The 18,473-nt window shown below is 38.1% G+C and overlaps 1 protein-coding gene across 2 annotated transcripts in view; it reads right to left on the minus strand.

Annotated features, from left to right (window-relative positions):
* The window catches only part of Cfap54 (cilia and flagella associated protein 54), a 293,504-nt gene that overhangs the window by 42,802 nt on the left and 232,229 nt on the right, over positions 1–18,473 (minus strand). For both annotated transcript variants that reach the window (XM_048803590.1, XM_048803601.1), the window contains 4 exons: positions 16,077–16,300; positions 11,024–11,194; positions 6,231–6,337; positions 2,705–2,846 (listed from right to left, as the gene is read on the minus strand). In XM_048803590.1, the coding sequence (XP_048659547.1) occupies positions 2,705–2,846; positions 6,231–6,337; positions 11,024–11,194; positions 16,077–16,300 (644 nt within the window). The remainder of the gene's footprint in view (positions 1–2,704; positions 2,847–6,230; positions 6,338–11,023; positions 11,195–16,076; positions 16,301–18,473) is intronic.

The raw sequence follows: 18,473 nt of genomic DNA on the forward strand, positions 1-18,473 counted from the left end.
GGAGTGGATTTAGTGACATTTTCAGCAGAGAATATTCTAGACTATGGCTCAAAGATAGCAATCTGATAGGTTTTTTTCTGTTACTGAAAAACTGATTATTAGTGTTCTAGAAAAGAATTGTTTAAATTAAAAGTTGAATTCTTGAAAATAGATATGAAACACAACATATACTTTATTTAAAATAACTACATGTACAAAATCTCTTGAGTTTGAGATAGTCTGATCTATTGGAGGACTTATTTTAGGGACTCAGTATAGTATATCAGTAAGCATCTTAATTCATATTGCAACATCTGAGGACACTGAAAAAGATATACAACCAAAATTCTAAGACATCTGTTCTATGATAAATGTAGGCACAGAGCACAGAAGACACAAATGCTGGGAGCTGGCATTTTGTAAAGGCTAACTACACTTGCCTGATAGATTCTCTTACATCTGGACTGGGTGCCTTTGTAATAATGAAAATCATATTCATTCACTCTGTTGGTAAATTAAGACTGAAAATGCCAGCAAGAATACTCTGAAAATTGAGAAAGTTGCCAACTTTTATGCCTTCGCATAGTAAAAATACATGGATAGATACATAAGAAAACAAAGAGCCACATCAAGAATATTCTTTAAGAATTAAAAATGTTTTGTTACTGGTAACCAATGAAATATTAACCCAGCCAAAAATTACTTAAGAAAAAGTTCTACAAGACCCAAAATAAAGGGAAAATCCTAAAAGCTTTCAGATTAAAAAAAAAAAAAAGAGGGATGAGACCCAAATTGTTGCGTACTCAACCAGGAAAGCAGCAAAGAGAGGCTCAGAATCAAAGTCACAGCTGGCAGTGAGAGCAGCCTTCAACTGGACAGAGAGGATGGAAGGTTCCAGGAGGAAAATGGGATCAGGACATTGTATGATCAGTATGAACCCCTGAGAAAAATTTATGGATAAACACAAGAAAACTCATGTAAATTAAATATAAAAGCCAAGTCAAGAAAGAAAAAAAAAACACAGCATGTTAATCTGACTCAGCTGTGAACATTATTACAGGATCATAATCAACACTAATATCAACTAAATTTTGTGATTTGACTATATTAAGATGGGAAGGGAAAAGGAAAAGTTGGGAGAACATAATTAGCTAAATCTGTATATACCGTAACAGAAAATCAACAGATGGTATCCAAAAACTTGACACCTGAAGAACCATTTTTGTGTTTGTCATTAGTGCTACTCAGCAGTATTTCCGACTGTCAGACTTCCATGCTGGTAGAGGGATTGTTGGCTTCACATGTGACTTACTTGGCAAACAAAATGTTAGTGGAAGTGACATGACAGAAACTCAGAGCCAATATGACTTGCCCCCTTTCTTCCCTCCTGCCTCAGTGACTGCGATGTTGCACATGATGGTATGTCGCCAGCCTCGATGCTGACATGTGGAGACATGGAGCAGGCAACTCACTGCTCATAAGTGACACTGCATATTATTTATAGATTTGGAAACAAATAAAAGAGACAGCTTAAAGAGCTAAAAATTGTCTTTGCACAGAAGGATGGTGAAGCAAGGAGAAGATGGACAGGAGATCACTCCTTTTTGTTTCAGGTCCTTTAGATCTATTTTGTCTTCTTAAAAAATAAAAGTCTACATTCACTACAAAGTATATATCTTGAGAAATTAAATTAATATGCAAATAGAAATTTAAAGAACCAATGATTAGAACACAAAATGTGTTCTCTACCCTTACTCCCTAGAGAATAAAGGATTTCCATCCCACTCTGAAAGAAGAAGGAATACTTCAATTGCTTTGGGGCCATTACTAATTTTCTTCAGGAGACATGAATGATTTAACTGATGTGTGAGTCACAAACAGAGCATGGTAGACTCAACCTCTTCTGGGCAATCTTTCTTTATGTATGTGGGAGCACCCTACCTGCAGGAATATTATTTTCTGTTCCCATGTGCAGTAAGCTTGGTAGGGAGCTGAGGGGGGAGGGGAAGACCGTGTAGTTACACGTATGTGCTAGGTGACTGTGCATAGGTGGGCAAGTCTGGATAATTTGGTAGTAAAATATTGATAAGCTCATTTGACCACAGATTGAAAGACATGTTTGTTAATCAGCTTTATCAGTAATGACATTGATATTTTGAATCTCCATATATCCATATCTTGTGCCCCATTTCAGAACTCCAGAGGGGGAGAGAAGAAATGATCCCCTCCTCCAGAACAATCACTGGTCAGCATAGAAAACACTCAGATTATCAGGGGATTAATCACCCCTCCACCACTTCTTTGGTGGAAAAAAAAAAACATGTGCATAAAAAATGTCTGAAAGCATATATGCTTCTCTGTACTTTCTAGTTCTTATTCACACACTCGGGGACACAAATATTTAAATAACAGAGTGAAAAAAGCTAGAAAGCATTGTCTCTTGGGATTCATAGTCATATCTAAACAGTCTCTGGATGGGCTTCTTTCATTCGCTGTCAATATTCTTGTAATCAGTATTCTTAGAAGAGCTCTGAAGGAAACATAGTGGCAAAAAGTTGGGTCACATCTGGTACTAGCAGTAAAGAAAACAGAGGGCAGAAGAATCTCAAGTTCAAGTTTAGTTACATAGTTCTGTTCTGACAAATTAAAATATAACTTAAATAATTATGCATAATGACACCCATCCTGCAACAAAAATGCTTCTTTCTATGGTTTAATAACTTACTTCTATATCTTTACCAATTGGTTTCTCTTCTGTTTCATCCATTTTATATATATCCTCATTTGCAGTATTTTCAGGAGTTGCTGGCAATGATAGTTCAGCTATTTGTGCAAGATTAGAAAGTTTCTCATGAACTGAAATAACCCTAAAAATGACAAACATATGAGTATTTTATTTGAAAAGAAAGGCATTTTTAATTTTTGAACCAATAAAATGTATAAAGAAGGCCCTCATTTATTTAACAGCTAGATTTCTAATATCCCCAGACATTATTCCATCACTCCTTCATTCAAGCAACATGAGCAGAGAGACACTCCCCCTAACTCTCACGATGTTCATGGTCTACCTACGTACTCAGGTTGATACATATTACAAAACATCAAGGGCACAATGAGAGAAAGGTACACACCCAAATTATTCCTAAAGGTGAAAAAAAGAAAATAAATATCTACATGGGCAAAAAACAAAAGATTTATTCCTAAATAAATCTTAATGCCAGGCTATGTTAGGTTAGCTGACCTGAAGGTGTAATAGTAATGACAAGTTGGCAATGACTTGAAAAGGCCAATGGATGAGCTCACAACTCTTCAGAGTAGTGCACACATTTGTGTGTGTGTGTGTGTGTGTGTGTATGTGCACACAGAATGTGCACACAGAATGTGGGTGGGGGAGAGGGAAGAAAAATCAAGAAAGAAGGAAAAGCAAGAACCAAAGAGGAGGTAGAGGACACAGTGGCGGTGATGATGAATATGGAAAACTTCAGGGAGGGGCCCTGGACCAGTGAATAGAGGATGCTCTGAGAGCAAAGGTGGACAGAGGAGGGGAGGCTGAAGGAAGTAGGCTTGCAGCTTAATAAGGCAAACAGTGACCTGCGTGGCCCCCAGCGTCCTCTACACCACAGACACAGCAAGAATGTGCATGCATTTGTGATCTGAAGATGAAGACAAATTACTATGGAAACCAATCATCCAGAAAGCAAGAGTACACACAAGAATGTCAATTCTCCAGTCTCCACAGCACTCTCATCTGCAGGAAGGTGTAATAATACTTGATTACCCTAATGATGGTTCTCAACAATAAAAAAGAGTTTTTAAAGAACCTTTAATTATATATGAAGATTTTCATTTCTACAGAATGTTTTATAAACTTTTCTATTAGGCAAGAATTAAAATATAACACTGTTGTTAAAAGTTTGTTTGAAAAATTATCCCATTAAAAAAAGGGTCATCTCCAATAATTCTGGAAAAGCTGCCTGATACACCGGAAAGGGAACAGCATTAGGACTTCTGGGACTTGGTGAGTTACACTTGGTTCCATCACACACCAGCCACAGGACCTCAAGTAGGTCACTTAACCTCTCTGACCCTAAGAGTCCATCTACTGCAAAATGAAAATAATAAAATCTACTTTATCTAACTTAGGGCTTTTGTAAGGAGAAAATAAGTAACTATGTATTCTTAACCATAAAAAAACACATAAAGGAAAAATAATACTCTAAAACACCATTCTTCATTCTAATATCTAGAGAAAGAATTCTTATTTCTCTTCCAAAAATAGCATAAGTCTGGGTGTAGCTCAATGGTAGAGTGCTTGCCTGTCAAGCTGGATTGTTTCAGCTCTGAAAAAAAAAATGTTTGAGCCAAACTTCCTAATTTTGTTGCTTAGCTATACTGAAGGTCAGGACCCAGCAGGAAGTAGAAAGATGGATGGCAGGAAGCTAAAGGCAGAGACAGTGCACAGAGAACTTGTTCTTGGTCACAATAGCGTAATCATCACTGAGAACTACACAGCAACCTTTATGTGAGTTTATTGAAAACACTATTTTTTCTTTGTTGTTGTAAGAAAAACGCCACCAATTTAAAAATATTTTTTCTTTATGAGAACTTAAATAGGAGATGGGTAGATGGGCAACAAAAGGAGAATATTCTTTGGCCCATTTGTTTTGAGCCTAATTTACTGCTACTTTCCCTGACAAAGGATGGATAAGTCCTATCTTGACCCTCAACAGAGCAGAAGGAATACTAGCCTCAGAGAGAGGAATAGTCTATTTTCAGAGTGCCAGCAAAGGACAGGTGAGATGAAAGATCATCAGGCACCATCCTGTGTGATGGCCTCAATGACAAAGGTTTGTACCTATTTTGGCAACCCTACTATTGATCACAAACACACTGAAATTAAGGATATTTTAGAACAAATAAAAAGCCACCTATGAGTTTGATGACTTTCTCCTCTGCAGAAATTATATTTTTATCTGAAAAAAAATCTTACAATGTTCTTGAATTTGTAAGACAAGTGCAAAATTTCCTAATTTTGATGCTTAGTAATGCTGGTATTTGACCTGTGCCTAGGTTTTCTGCCATTCTGGAAGAAACAAAGAAAGAAAGGAAAAAATATTTTTAAATTGGTGGTGTTTTTCTTACAACAACAAAGAAAAAATGTTTTCAATAAACTCACATAAAGGGAGGGAGGNGAGGGAATGAAGGAAGGAAAGGAAGGAGGGAGGAAGGAAGGAAGGAAGGAAGGAAGGAGGGAAGGAAGGAAGGAAGGAAGAAAGAAAGGAAGGAAATTGAAAGCCTGCCAGCTCTTAAAACAGCTCTTATTTTATTCTCTTTCATGGGGAGACCAAGAGGTCCTTCAAAATAAAAACCATGGAGCAGGAACAGGACCCCAGGGAGAGACAGAGAAGCAGCAGTTCTCTGTTCAGCAAGCTCTGGCTTAATGCCTGGCTAGGCACAGAGCTGACCCTGGCAGGCATGGGTACTAGTGTTCTCAGCTCCCCAAAACATGATCATCCTTCATCTGGCTTGAGCCTATCAATAGCGCAAAAGCTAGGCAGAGCGGGTAGTATCACTCCCAGCTTGCACTGGAGGAACAGGAGCTGAGGTCACCGAGCCTTGAATAACAGAGTTGAAAATAAACTAGCTAAGTAATGAAAACCTTTTAAAGAATTAAGAAACAAAAACGTATTAAAATGGAATAGAAGAGAGAAAGCAAGCACAAAAAATATCAGAGATCATTCCTATTTGATGAAGAAGAATCCATGTGGCTGAAGCATAGATTTTGAACAATATAAATGGTACTGAGTATAGAGGGAAATGTGAGATCAGGGAGCTGGTGGGGCTGGGACACAGTACAGAGCCATGTTATTTTCTAAACACACCAAATTATAGGCAAAATACAGCACAGACAGTGTCCTTGTGCTTGGCCATCTCTGAAGTGTCATGAACTGTCGTCCCCCAACTTCCCAAGGTGTTGTTATTATTAATATTGTTTCCATTTTTCTGGTGAGAAAACTGAGGCACAGAGGGGTTAGTTAAGTTGTTTAGGATTGTGCTGGCAGTAAGGGGTACAACTGGCATTTGAACAAACCACTGCAATATAGTACTCCTCAAAATAAAAGATTCTCCCAAAAATTTCTTGTGAAAGGTCTCCTATGCTTCACATTGTACATTACTGAAATAGCCTATACTTAAAGAGAAATATCAGAAAAGAGGATTCAAACAATTGAACATGATCTGGGTTTACTTGCCTGTTCAGTGGAATCCAGAAAGAGTCAACAAATATGTTGCCACATCTGGAAAGTTTAATATCTGAACTCTTCAAGAGCTTTGTGTTGTATGCACACAATAATAAAACCTGTAAGAAAAATAATATGATACAATGACATCAAAAGCAACTAAAAAAATATTTTAAAAAAGTAATATCAAAGTTATACTTTGCCTCAAAAAATTCAGCATCAGCCCTCAAAATCATGTCACAGCACTTTAAAAAGTTTTTCTTTAGAAAAGCAAAAAGAGGATTTTCCCCCAAAATTTAGTTCAGAGAAATGATGTGAACAAGAACTGTTACAGGTCATAGATGAAAAAGAATACTATTTGGAATAGTAAATTATTTTTGAAAAGTGACATTTCATACTACAAGTTTAAATTTCAGCATTTGAAGGCCCGCTGTAGTATGTACTACACCTGAACCTCGTGGATCTCCATCTTGGTTTCTTGTTACTCCTCGTGTGGACCCTGTCACTGATGATGTTCCCCTCCTCTCCTCCATTCATTTAACCCACTCACAACTTTCCAGGGCCCACCTCTAAGATGAGACTTCTCTTGATTACTCGCATTCTAGTAATTTCTCTGTTGTTTGCATTCTGATAATTTTTAGAGTAAGGCCCATGCAATATGGCACCTATTTACAATCATGGAATCATAGAATTTGAGATTCACAGAACCATAGAGATGATCTGGTCAAATTCCCTCATTTTAGATATAACAAAGTTAAAGCCCAAGCCTGGTCATCAAAACTGACTAATTAAGCACAATTTTATTTATCTCTGCTTCCTTGAAAAAACAAACTAAAATAAGAGTGAAGGGAATTTTTTTTTAAGCAACAAGGACAGAAAGAAGAAGATAGGAGGTGAAACAGACAATATTCGCAACATTCTGAAGGAAGAAAACACTTGGAAAACTCAGCAGAGAGGAAAAGCTGTGTCTTAAGTGACTTGAGGGATTGCCAACAGGAAGCATGACTTAAAACTGAAAAGGCTCCAGGACTGGAGGTGTAGGCACCTTAGAAGGCAGGAATAGGTAGGACTGCAAACAGGAGCGTTGGACAAATGCTTCCCCACCCTTCTCAGAGCCCACAGAGCCAGGAGATCCCCAATCCCCTTACCACCTCTCTCTTGGATGAAATTCTTCCATTTTGCTCTCTGCTGATATTAAGTCATGAGGATCTATGCTCAGGGACATTGGGGCAGGGGTTAGGTACTGGAGTGAAAATATTGGAATTAATGTATTCTGAATGCACAATATCCCCTTACTCCATTCACAGCCTCTTCCCAGAATGTAGGTAACAAAGCAGGTGTCCAAGAAAATCCTCTGTGGGGGAAATTGACCAGTTAAAGAGAAAAGACCCACAGATGCTGACATTTCTGCAACCTTAAGTGAAACTGCTGGCTCCGTCTGCAGATATCCTCCAACGAGGCCCATAAATCAGGAAGCCAGACCCCACACGCTCCTCAGAGCCTCACTTCAAACACCTACAGTCAGTCAAGAGTTCAGAGCAGGAAATGAAAGGCAGATGCCAAAACCAACAGAGGAAAGGAACTGGAAGAATCAGATACAACACAGAGAGCAGAAGAAAGCTTCAATGGAACCATAATTAGTACCTGCAGGGAAAAGGACAAAGCTGCATCCATGAAGTAGGAACACATGCTATTAAAATAGAACCACTGGAAAACAAGTAAGCACTCTAAAAATTAAAAAGAAAATTAACATAACAACTAAATAATCAGTAAAAGATTTGAAACATAAACTTGAACCTCATCTCCTCCAAAGTGAAACCTAAATTTGAAATCATAGATAATAGGGGAGAAAAGATTAGCAAACTAAATACTTGGTCCAATAGGTTCAATAGTCAAGAAGACACAGAGACATCAGAGGCAAGGAAACTGTCAAAGAAAAAAATCTCTATGAACTGAAGTACACTACTTTCCAGATTGAAAAGGGCATCCTAAAAATCCAGCAGAATAGATTGAAGACCTAAGCCAAAGCACACTGTGGAATCCCAATACACAGGGAATAGAAGAAAGAGCCAGGAACTTCCAGCATCACATATGAAGACCTAGGATCTCACTGCTGGGCATATTTCTAAAGGAAATAAAATCAGTATGTCAACGAGATATCTACTCTCTAATACTTATCACAGCAATGTTCACAATAACTGAGATGTGGACACAACCGAGTGTCCATCAAACAGGTGAATGGGTAAAGAAATATATTCATAAGAGAATACAATTCAGCAATAAAAAAACAAAGAATAAAATTCTGTCATTGGTGATAATGTGGATGAACCTGGAGGATAATGTTAAGTGAAACAGGGGGGACAGAGAAAGACAAGTGCTGCATGATGTCACCAGCTTCACAGAGTGAAGATTCCAGAACATACTACACTCTGTTCAAGTTCTCACTAGTATTATCATCTTGTGGGCCTCATGAGCTTCAACCAGTTATTCAACACCAAACACTACACTTAGGTCCTAAAATGATGAGTAGATGAATGTACAAATACACCCATATTATATCATCCAATAAATTTCATTCAGTATTATCTTCCAAAAACAGGATTTGGTGTCTGAGAAGATCTAGTTCCTCTAAGCCAACATTTCTCAATTTTTTTTCCCTGAATTTTATGGCAGCAACTATCTTCCATTATGAACAATACATACATACTTTCTGTTAAGCAAGGGAAAATGTAGCCAACTAAGAAATGGGAACACAGAATGTTCTGCATCTTTTCTTGTGGCTTGCAAAAATCACTGTTTAAACCAGAATTTGTTAGAACTTGGCTTCTCATCTATGTTTGACCCCAGTTTGTGCGCGCTTGCTAATTTTCAAACTTGATTATTGAGGGCAAACCTTGCTTATCTAATTATATGCAGATGTAGTCTTTACATTTGATTCTTCCACATTGTTTCTGATAGCAGTATGCGGATGTCATAGCCCATCCTGCCGTTGCCTAAGATGTACATTGCCGTGGCACGAGACTAAGTCATTCCCAGTCACTGCAAGTGAATTTGGGTTGGCATGAAATAACACACCGAGACAGAGAAAATACCTTTTTCTTGGGATTCTTTAGAGACGGCCCCTCTACTCCAGCTCCCACAAGGGAAGCAAAAAAAAAAAAAAGAGAGGGAGGATTGTCCTGAAGCCCCTTTTAATTGAGGGGAAGACACTGGAGAAAGTTCCACCCCAATGAGGGGGGTCAGGTTTCAGGGGGTGATCAGCAGATTGACTGACATCTTGGAAGGCCACACTCATCTCAGGTGCTGTGGGGATCATCAGCAGATCGAGTGAAAAGGACACAGACGTCATCAGCGCAAACAGAGAGGCAACATCAGGCGATCCACTCACGTACTCATGCTCCTAGTTCACACACAGCCCGTGGCTGGCTCACCACAGTCCGTGATGTTTCTCTGACCTTATGAAATGGACTTCATGCCCTATTTCTTATTCTTTTAAACTTGTTGCTTAGGTAAACATTCTGTTTCTCAACTAGGTAACCCTTCTTTTTCCTGGCTTTTTTGATAGCAAGTAAATACATTCTGACTTATGATGAAATTTTATTTTCACAACATAGACCATGAAGCAAAATATTCAGAATACAATATTTTTTACCTACCATATGTGAGGCATTCTGATAATTTTTTTTCTTGTGTTTCATTTTCTTTATGCTACTCATGAGCCAGTATATTGATTCCCTGAGCATTAGTCTTTTTGGAACCACTATTTGGAAACTGCTTTAGTAAATTTCTCTAAAAGATATTATAGATTCATTATTCATTATTTTTAAAACATATATGGAATATCTGTCCAGGACAGGCCTCTGTGGGGTGGGAAGGACAGCACACACTGTTTTCCGTATCCACTTCTGATTTCACAGGTTGAAAGTATTTAGGGAAAAAAAAATGTGTCCAAACTGAACTTCACAGATTTCATCTTTTCTTGTCATTATTCCCTAAACAACACAGTATGACAACTATTTTTTTATATCATTTACATTGTATTAGGTATTATAAGTAAACTAGAGGTGATCTAAAGTACAGGGAAGAACATGAATAGGTTATATGCCAATGCAACAAAATTTCATAAGAGACTTGCGCATCTGTGGATTTTGATATCCTTGGAGAATCCCATAACCAATCCCCAGAAGATACTAAGGGATAACTGTATTTTAAAAAGTAGGAAATAACTTCAAATAAATCTTGGAAGTGATACTTTAAAGTTTCTCTTTTCATCTGTATAAAAAGAAATGTATAATTGGCTGAGAGTTAGTAGCAGGTTTCCAGCCTAAGGAAGCAGGATGAAGAGTCCAGTGTGAGGAGAGAGAGAAGCCCAGGAGGCTTCAGGATTTGACAGAGGTCATATGAGTCAGGAGCTGCAGGAGCTACCAGAGGCACAGCTAGAGGGGACAACACTCGTGCTCTGGGAAGTGCAATAGTAGACCAATACGGATGGAGAAAAGCAAATAAAAATGCTGAATAGGGGAAAACTATATGGCAAACATCTTATGGGAAAAAGCCTGAGGCTCTTCTTAGAAAAAGTAGCAATCAAAGGAATTCTATAGTGGAAGGTTCCCCTGCAAAAGGCTATATTGACCAACTGTTCCATTTGTAAAAGCTTGACCCATTTTCAAGAATTTCCTAGAATCTTAACCACTACTCAATTGCCAATAGTTTAGGGACTGACACTTGCTGCTGTTTAAGTTGAAATGGTCTAGTTAAACTTTATATCTAAGCAGAAGACTTAGCTTTATCATTATATTACATACCATAGGTTCTCCGTCCTTTGGAGGTCTGTCCAGGGGAGGAATGTACCACTGAAAGCAAAGTTCTTTGTTCACAGTTGGTACTACCATTTCTGATGACGTACCGTCCATAGAAGATGTACTGGAATGAAGTTTTGAAGAAAAGATGGACTGCAGGGAACTGTCATGATATATCTAGGGAACAGTAACAACAACAAAATTCATGTTTGTTTAACTGCTTATAATGAACTCATTCAATATTTAATGAAAATTAATTGATCGTATTGGAAAATTCTGAGAATTTTCTCATCTTGTTTTACAAAGGTAATCTTTAAACTGTCTCTAGGTCACTATAGATTCTGCTATAATAAAAATATGCTTTAAAACCCAGCAGACTTGACAAATTTCTTCCACTTTAGTGAATTTTGAGAGGAATGATCTGGAGGGGAAAATACCCATGCCACCTTTTCATTCTCAAGTTCGTCACTGTTTCTAAGAAACATCTTCTATGTTGTCTTTGGTTTATTCATTGGTGAATACACTGAGAGTGTGGCTATAATTTATTATCTATTTTCCAGTCACGGTGCCATATACAAAACAAGACACAGTTTTTGCTCTGAAAGGTGAAAACTCATGGCCCTCATTCCCTCTTTCAATGAATGTAGCTGATTTATAAGTTCAAGTCTTTGGTGAATCTGGGCCCAAATTCTTTTATAGAAATTGGTCACTAAGTCAAGAGTCTTCAAGAAATCTCAGTGTGTAGAATGCAAATTCATAAATTATTTAATTGTCCAAGGCAGCTAAGAAAACAAAGCATGGTGGTTATGTATCAACAAAAGGACAGGCTAGCCAGAGAGATAATAACAGTGCTAACAGTATCTTCAGTATAAAAAGGACAGACAATGGAGGGAAAACCATTTTCAAGATCAACTTCATGTTATTCCCAGGATCATAGCACAGTAGCTGAGAAGCAGTGCCTCTGTTGCCCTATTTCTGACATCAAAGGTTTGTGGACTGAGTGGAACATGTCAGTGCCAGAAACAAATGCTTGGTGTTTCTATAAGGTTTTGTCCTTCCCATTATTTCTTAACCTATTCAGGATACAATGCAAGTCCTCAAAATAAAATAAAAAGAGAAAGACAGTGACCTTTCAAGTTGTCTACTGATAAAAGAAAAAATATGTTTTGACTGCAAGGTAATATTAAGTGTGAAAACTTTTCAAAAATGTCTACAGACTATCATAAAAGCTATGATACTTTAAAGCATAACCAACATAAAAAATAAGCAAGATTGTGAGGGTTAAATAGACCCTCAAATTTGCATAATTAAGACTAATGCCATGTCAGGCAATTCACAAAAACAAAACAAACAGGTAAATAATTCAAAAAAATAATTTCTCCCATTTTTCCATAACTGAGTAACTCTCAGAGATTCTGACAATGATTTGAGCAAAAAATTCATATTTCATCACTAGCTAAGCATAAAAGAATAAGAACCAAATACCTTTACTTCGATATATGCAGTATCTTGTACCATGATGGGCTAATAACAGTAAATTGTAATAGAAGTCAATATCAAAACAGGTATATAGGTTTCCATTATCTTTAAAGTACTGTAATATCTTATATAATTAATGTGATTGATTATATAATGCAATTGAAAAGTTTTACACTAAGTACTTTTTATATGCTTTCTCTGTTCTTTGAAAAGAATGAAAGGACGGACCTACCTAGTGAACCTTAGGTTGCCACAGTCCTATAAACAACGAACCACTTTGCACTAGTCAAATATTTGACCTTGTACAGACTGTTGCTGGCACACATAGCATTAGCATAAGTAGCTCAGCATCATGTACAGTTCTAAACATGTCTTTTTAGTGGAATTTTTAATGAAATTGCTTGGCTTTGTTTTCCCCTCACAAAGCTCCAATAGACATCACGACATGGAGATTCACACAACTGATGAGCACAACACATAGCAATGATTGTTCTGGAAAATGCATCTACTTCTTGCAGGAAAAGCAGGTTGAAGTATCAAATTGTGGGAAGAGTTTGATTGAAATAGCCTCCTGAGTGATTAAAGCCTCAAAAATGTTATTATAAAAATCAGCCAAGCTTGGCATTTATATAAAAAAAAATCCAAAAAGGCTTTATGCTCGTTAGCTATCTACCCTAGTGAAACAAACACATGATTAGGTAGCTCGCACCTGTCAGGCAAGTGACAGTGATCTCCAGAGCTGATTATCCTGGGAGAGTGTTACACTAACTATATCAAAAAAGAGCAAACAGGGTGAAACAACTCTTTGATAACACTGTTGCCATTAGAAATGTCTCATGTATTTACAAGATATTCAAAGTCGTACCTTTGGAGCATCGTCCTTGGGAGCTGGGTAATAGTAGGTTGCCCTTAATGCTAAAATACCTTGCAGAGCTCCTTTCAGAGCACATATTAAGAAGTCACACATATTAGTTTCCAAAGTTTTATTCAATAACCACAAGAACAGATCCATTAAAACTACTTTCACAGCCTTCCCTATTCTCTGTCCCCTACTTTAAAACCACAGAATTGTCTGGGAAATATCCTAGCAATCCTCAAAGAGAACCTCAGTTCCTGGGGAAGGGGATGGGGGTTCAGAATGGGAATCTGGTGTTACATAGATGGAAACAATTTCATCCCACATCCACTGATTCCTTCCTTTGGGGTGGGGTGGGGCTAGAGACATCAACATTAGACTCCCAGCCTGTCTACTTCCTCACTCACTCCTCTCCCTAGGGGATACTTATTTGATTGGTAATTTAGGAAAAGTGAATCTTTACTGGGAGTGAACACTCTCTGTTCCTTCATACAACAGATTTTTGAGGGACCTGTGTCCACACGAAGTGGCCTATAATCACCCAATAATATATGACTGGATTGACAAATCTTCCTACTTTGGTATTCATTACTTGGAAGTAATGAATTCACCAGTAGTATATATAAACTTCATCCTACAATGTCAACTTCATGACCATAAGGTAGGTATTTTTAAGTCTTGGTCCATCTTATTCTTTTCTCTTATTTTTCAAATGATTTTGAATCTGGGCAAGAAGTATCAAGCATGGCACAAAAGTCCAGAATTCAGGAAGGGCAGGAAAGTCCTTTGGAAAATCTTTCCATGTGATCCCAAGACATTGCTCTGGGAACAACTGCATAATCCCTTGAGAATCACTTCTTTATCTGAATTCTTAAAAATTCCTTAATGAGTTTTACCACAGCGTTCTTCAACTCACAACTTATTAACTAAATCATCTGATTCTCTTGAGTAGAAGGGCAGGAATGTCCAAAAGAATGATATTTAAAACTTTTTATTATTATCTACCCGAAACATAAGGTTGCTATATTCTAGTAGAATAAGATGAACGAAGGCTCTCACTCTGGAATGAGCCGAATTTTTCAGATCATGCTCTGGGACAGTTTGCAACAGAAACATAGACATGTCTGGTATAGGAAAGTCTATAATTATAAAAATAAAGAGTTAGGTGGGGGCTAGGGTTGTGGCTCAGTGGTATAGCACTTGCCTAACATGCATGGGGCACTGGGTTCGTTTCTAAGCACCACATATAAATAAATAAATAAAATAAAAGTCCATGGACAACTAAAAACATTTTTTTTAAAAAAAGAGCTAGATGGTGAAAGTTGAAGTAGAGAAAGTTCAAAATAAAGAAGATTTTTTTTTTGGTTTTGAAAGAATTCTACAAAAGTAAAATCAATTTGTTCATTTTACAAATATGTAATGGACATATCATGTTCACTTGGGTTTTTCTGCTTGAATCTCAAACTAAGTCTACAAAGCAGAACTTTGTCGAACTTTGCTGGTCATCCTGCCTCCCTCACAGCTACTGATGGTGTTGCCATGTTCCAGTGAGCAGAAGTTCTAATGGCAGAATAATTTCTGCCAGTCCATCTTATTTGCTTTCCATATCCAAAGGCTTATCAAATAGTTGTGGAGGTGGTTTACAACTTTACTGAAACAATTGTCTTTTACAGCTATCTTTTCCTTTCTATTGTGATCATAAGCTTCATTACTCTATCATCTCTTTCTTAGATGAGTCCTTTTCCTCTATTCTTTGCCCCCTATATACTAACATGTTTCAATTTTCACATTCTTTCTGACACTTTTTTCCTAGAAAGCATCTCTGAAATGAATTAATTCTTTTGGTCTAATTTTATGTCTTTCTCTTCTCCCATATCAAGACTATGTACAGGGACTATGTCTCTCCATCCTTTCTGTTTATATCAACTACGAGTTGCTCTGGTGTATTGTATTATGTTTGTTGAGTACTAAATTTTAGGCACATATTCCTATTTTTAAACAAAACCCTTTACTTTTTTAGCATCTGATATTCCAGAAATTTTGATTGCTTATTCAAATATTCAAATCACTATTATTTAAGACCTTAAGTGTGTCAGTTTAAAAAAAAACTTCACTCATATTCCCCTTTTTATATCTTTTCAACAGGTTGGTTGTTTTTGTTTTGCTTTTGTGGTACTGGGGATTGAACCCAGGGCCTCATGCATACTAGGCAGGTGATCTACCACCGAGCTAATTTAATAACTTTCCAAAATAAAAAAATCTTCTAACTTTTACTTTATTTAAAATTTCTACCTCTATTTTCTATTCGCTTTCACAACTATAAAAAGTACACACCCTGAATTTTTATTATATATTTAAAACAAAGGTACAGAATGAAGTATAAATTAGAAACTTTGACTAGAGAGTGGTGATATTGAAATTTGTGTCACTTCTTGGCAAAATGGCTGCCTGAGAGACGTTTTGTGCAGGAATATAGAAAAGTCTGAGAGAAATTCAAGGTTTATGAGAACAAGACAGAACATTTGAAATGTGAACTGTCCTGAAAATCTAGGCTGTATGTTTCACCTGCCTCAATAGTAAAACAAAAATGAGTATTCCCTAAAACTCTGAGGGAAATGGAGATCTCTGTGCCAATACAGGGGTTCATGCACTTCCTTCAGACTTGTGAGGACGAATTCTAAGAAGTTTTAAATACCGTAGAGATTTAATGTTTTAAAAACTTACCTTGGCTATTGTGTCATATAGGACTCTCTCTGCCAGATGTGGTTTTTCCAATCCTAGAAAAAGTTCTTTTGGGAATTCATCAATACAAGATGAAGAATATAGCTGTAAGTGCTTTTTAAGAAAAAAATGCATTTCTTTTTCACGTAAAATCAGTTCGGAGTTGTAAAGGGATGTGAGAAGCGTATCATCTGGCAAGGAAATTCCAGATACTGGCTTTGCAGATGCTTAAGGAAGAAAAATACTTGAATTAGGCTCCTGCTAGGTAACAGAATGGTCTTGATGTTGCTGGTTTGTGTGCTAACCACTGCTCTGTATATCTCTGACAGTCAGGGACCATCATGGTGACAAAAAGGCAGATGCCTTCCCAAGGCCCTAACTCTTAGAGACTATTACCCATTGAAAGTATTATATGGGTTTCTCCTACCCCTACCCGTTCTCCCAAGCAATCTATTGACCACAGAGACAAGGTGCCTCATAAAAGCCAGGGTGCCTTTGCCACAATGTCTCCAAGAATAGATTAGATGTGACAATGAAACTGTTGGGAGCCCCCAAAAAGGACAGAGGTCAAACAACCTCCTGGCCCTTTACCTGGTATTGATTGAAAGCACCGTATAGGATTTCATTCACCCACACACTTTGCTCCCTCAGCAGCTGCAACAGCCTCAAACAGGTTGTTTGCACAAGAAAAAGAATATCTTCTGACACTGCGCCCATAACCAGTGGAGAAACTCCCAGGATATGGCCCACCCTGCAACCCCACACAAGAATGAAAGCTTGCCCCATTTCTTATGTCCAGGGACCAGCCTGGTAGTGCTGTTCCCTTTCTCCTCCAAGTGAACCCCCACCCCAGTTAAAGCCTGGCCTGCTTGTTCCCACTCACTTGGCTTGGTTTCATTTCTATTATCACCGAATCAGAAACTTTCATCTTAGGCATCATCCCCACGCCAGTGAGGCGCTGCCAACCATCTTCCTGATTTTAGAGCTAATACACTAATGGAGTTAACTTTTTTGTCAAAAGGCAGGAAAGAAAATTTCAGAGGCACATGGGATATCACTTCCAGGGTTGAGTAATAATAATAGTACCATGTATTCTGTCTACCTGTCTTTTGGGGGATTCCCCCCAAACTGATCCCAAAGCAAGATTTTAGGTTCAGGTGATTTATTTGAATAGTGATCTCAAGGAGCATAAGTGGAGGAATGGGCAAACTGGGTCAGGGGGAAACATGAGCTAATAAAGGTGAGTAAATGAATGGGCTACAGCTATGGGCAACGAGGATTCGATCCTCCTGAGACCTCTTGGAAAACCAAGGAGATTTAGTCCCAGTAAGAGACAGAAGCCCAACTGTTTGTCTAGCCATCCCAACCTCGTTAGTTGAAAGTTATCCTAGGTATGTGGACTGCCTGACACCTCCAAGCTGTCCTGGAGCGTCCAAGAAAACCCAGCGCAGAAGCAGTGAGGGTGTTTGACGTGGGACATCCACAGGTGTATCAGAGGCTAGCTAGGTCGCTACAGGGCAGGGCGTCACCGGAGCTGGCTGTATTGCCTCGTGTCCACGTCCTTCCTCTCTGTACTTCCATTGCTCTAGGCCCCATCACGATGAAATTTTTAGCCCTGTCACCTTTCTGAGCACTTGCTTATCCCACTGCTAACTCCTGATACCTGTGTCAGTCACTCTGTAATTCAGCCTATTTTCCCTGCTGACTTCCCCACTGCTGGACCTTAGCGTGGGTCAAACTGTCTTTTCTGTTTGTGCTCAGCAACACTGTGTCACTGACGTCATAGGCACAGATAATCCATAATAATGTACATTCTTACAAAACCACAAGAGGGACTGATAGGAAGCAGACTTTACCAGTTTTTCTAGATATTCTGTAAACAGTCATTTAAAAAAGAAAACTCAACAAGAACAGCAAAGCTCCACAGGGTTAAACAGCCCATCTTAAGCTATGCATTTCTTCTCTTTTTTATACTAGATACTGGAATACTGGTTTCTCTAAAGCCAAACTTTCATCCTATTTATTTTATTTTATAAGTTGTCACAAATGTGATCACTGTTTCCAGACCATCTTGAACCATGGACCAACCACTCTGGCATTCTTGGAAAGCATCAGGATGTTTCTATATCATAGTGAAATAAAATATATAAAATTTCTAAGGAAACCAATTACATTGAAATACTTTCTACCTAAAGGCCCATGAATTCCAGTTTAAGAACCCCTGAAATTTTTATCTTCTGACAAGAGATTACTCATGCCGGGTAGCCAGGCATGGTGATACATGCTTATAATCTCAGCTACTCAGGAGGGGAGGCTGAGGTGGGAGGATCTCAAGTTCAATGCAGTCCTGACAGGAAGGAAAGAAGGAAGGAAGGAAGGAAGGGAGGGAGGGAGGGAGGG

The sequence above is a fragment of the Marmota marmota genome, unplaced genomic scaffold (genome assembly GCF_001458135.2).
Source record: "Marmota marmota marmota unplaced genomic scaffold, marMar, whole genome shotgun sequence".
Lineage (NCBI taxonomy): Eukaryota > Metazoa > Chordata > Mammalia > Rodentia > Sciuridae > Marmota > Marmota marmota.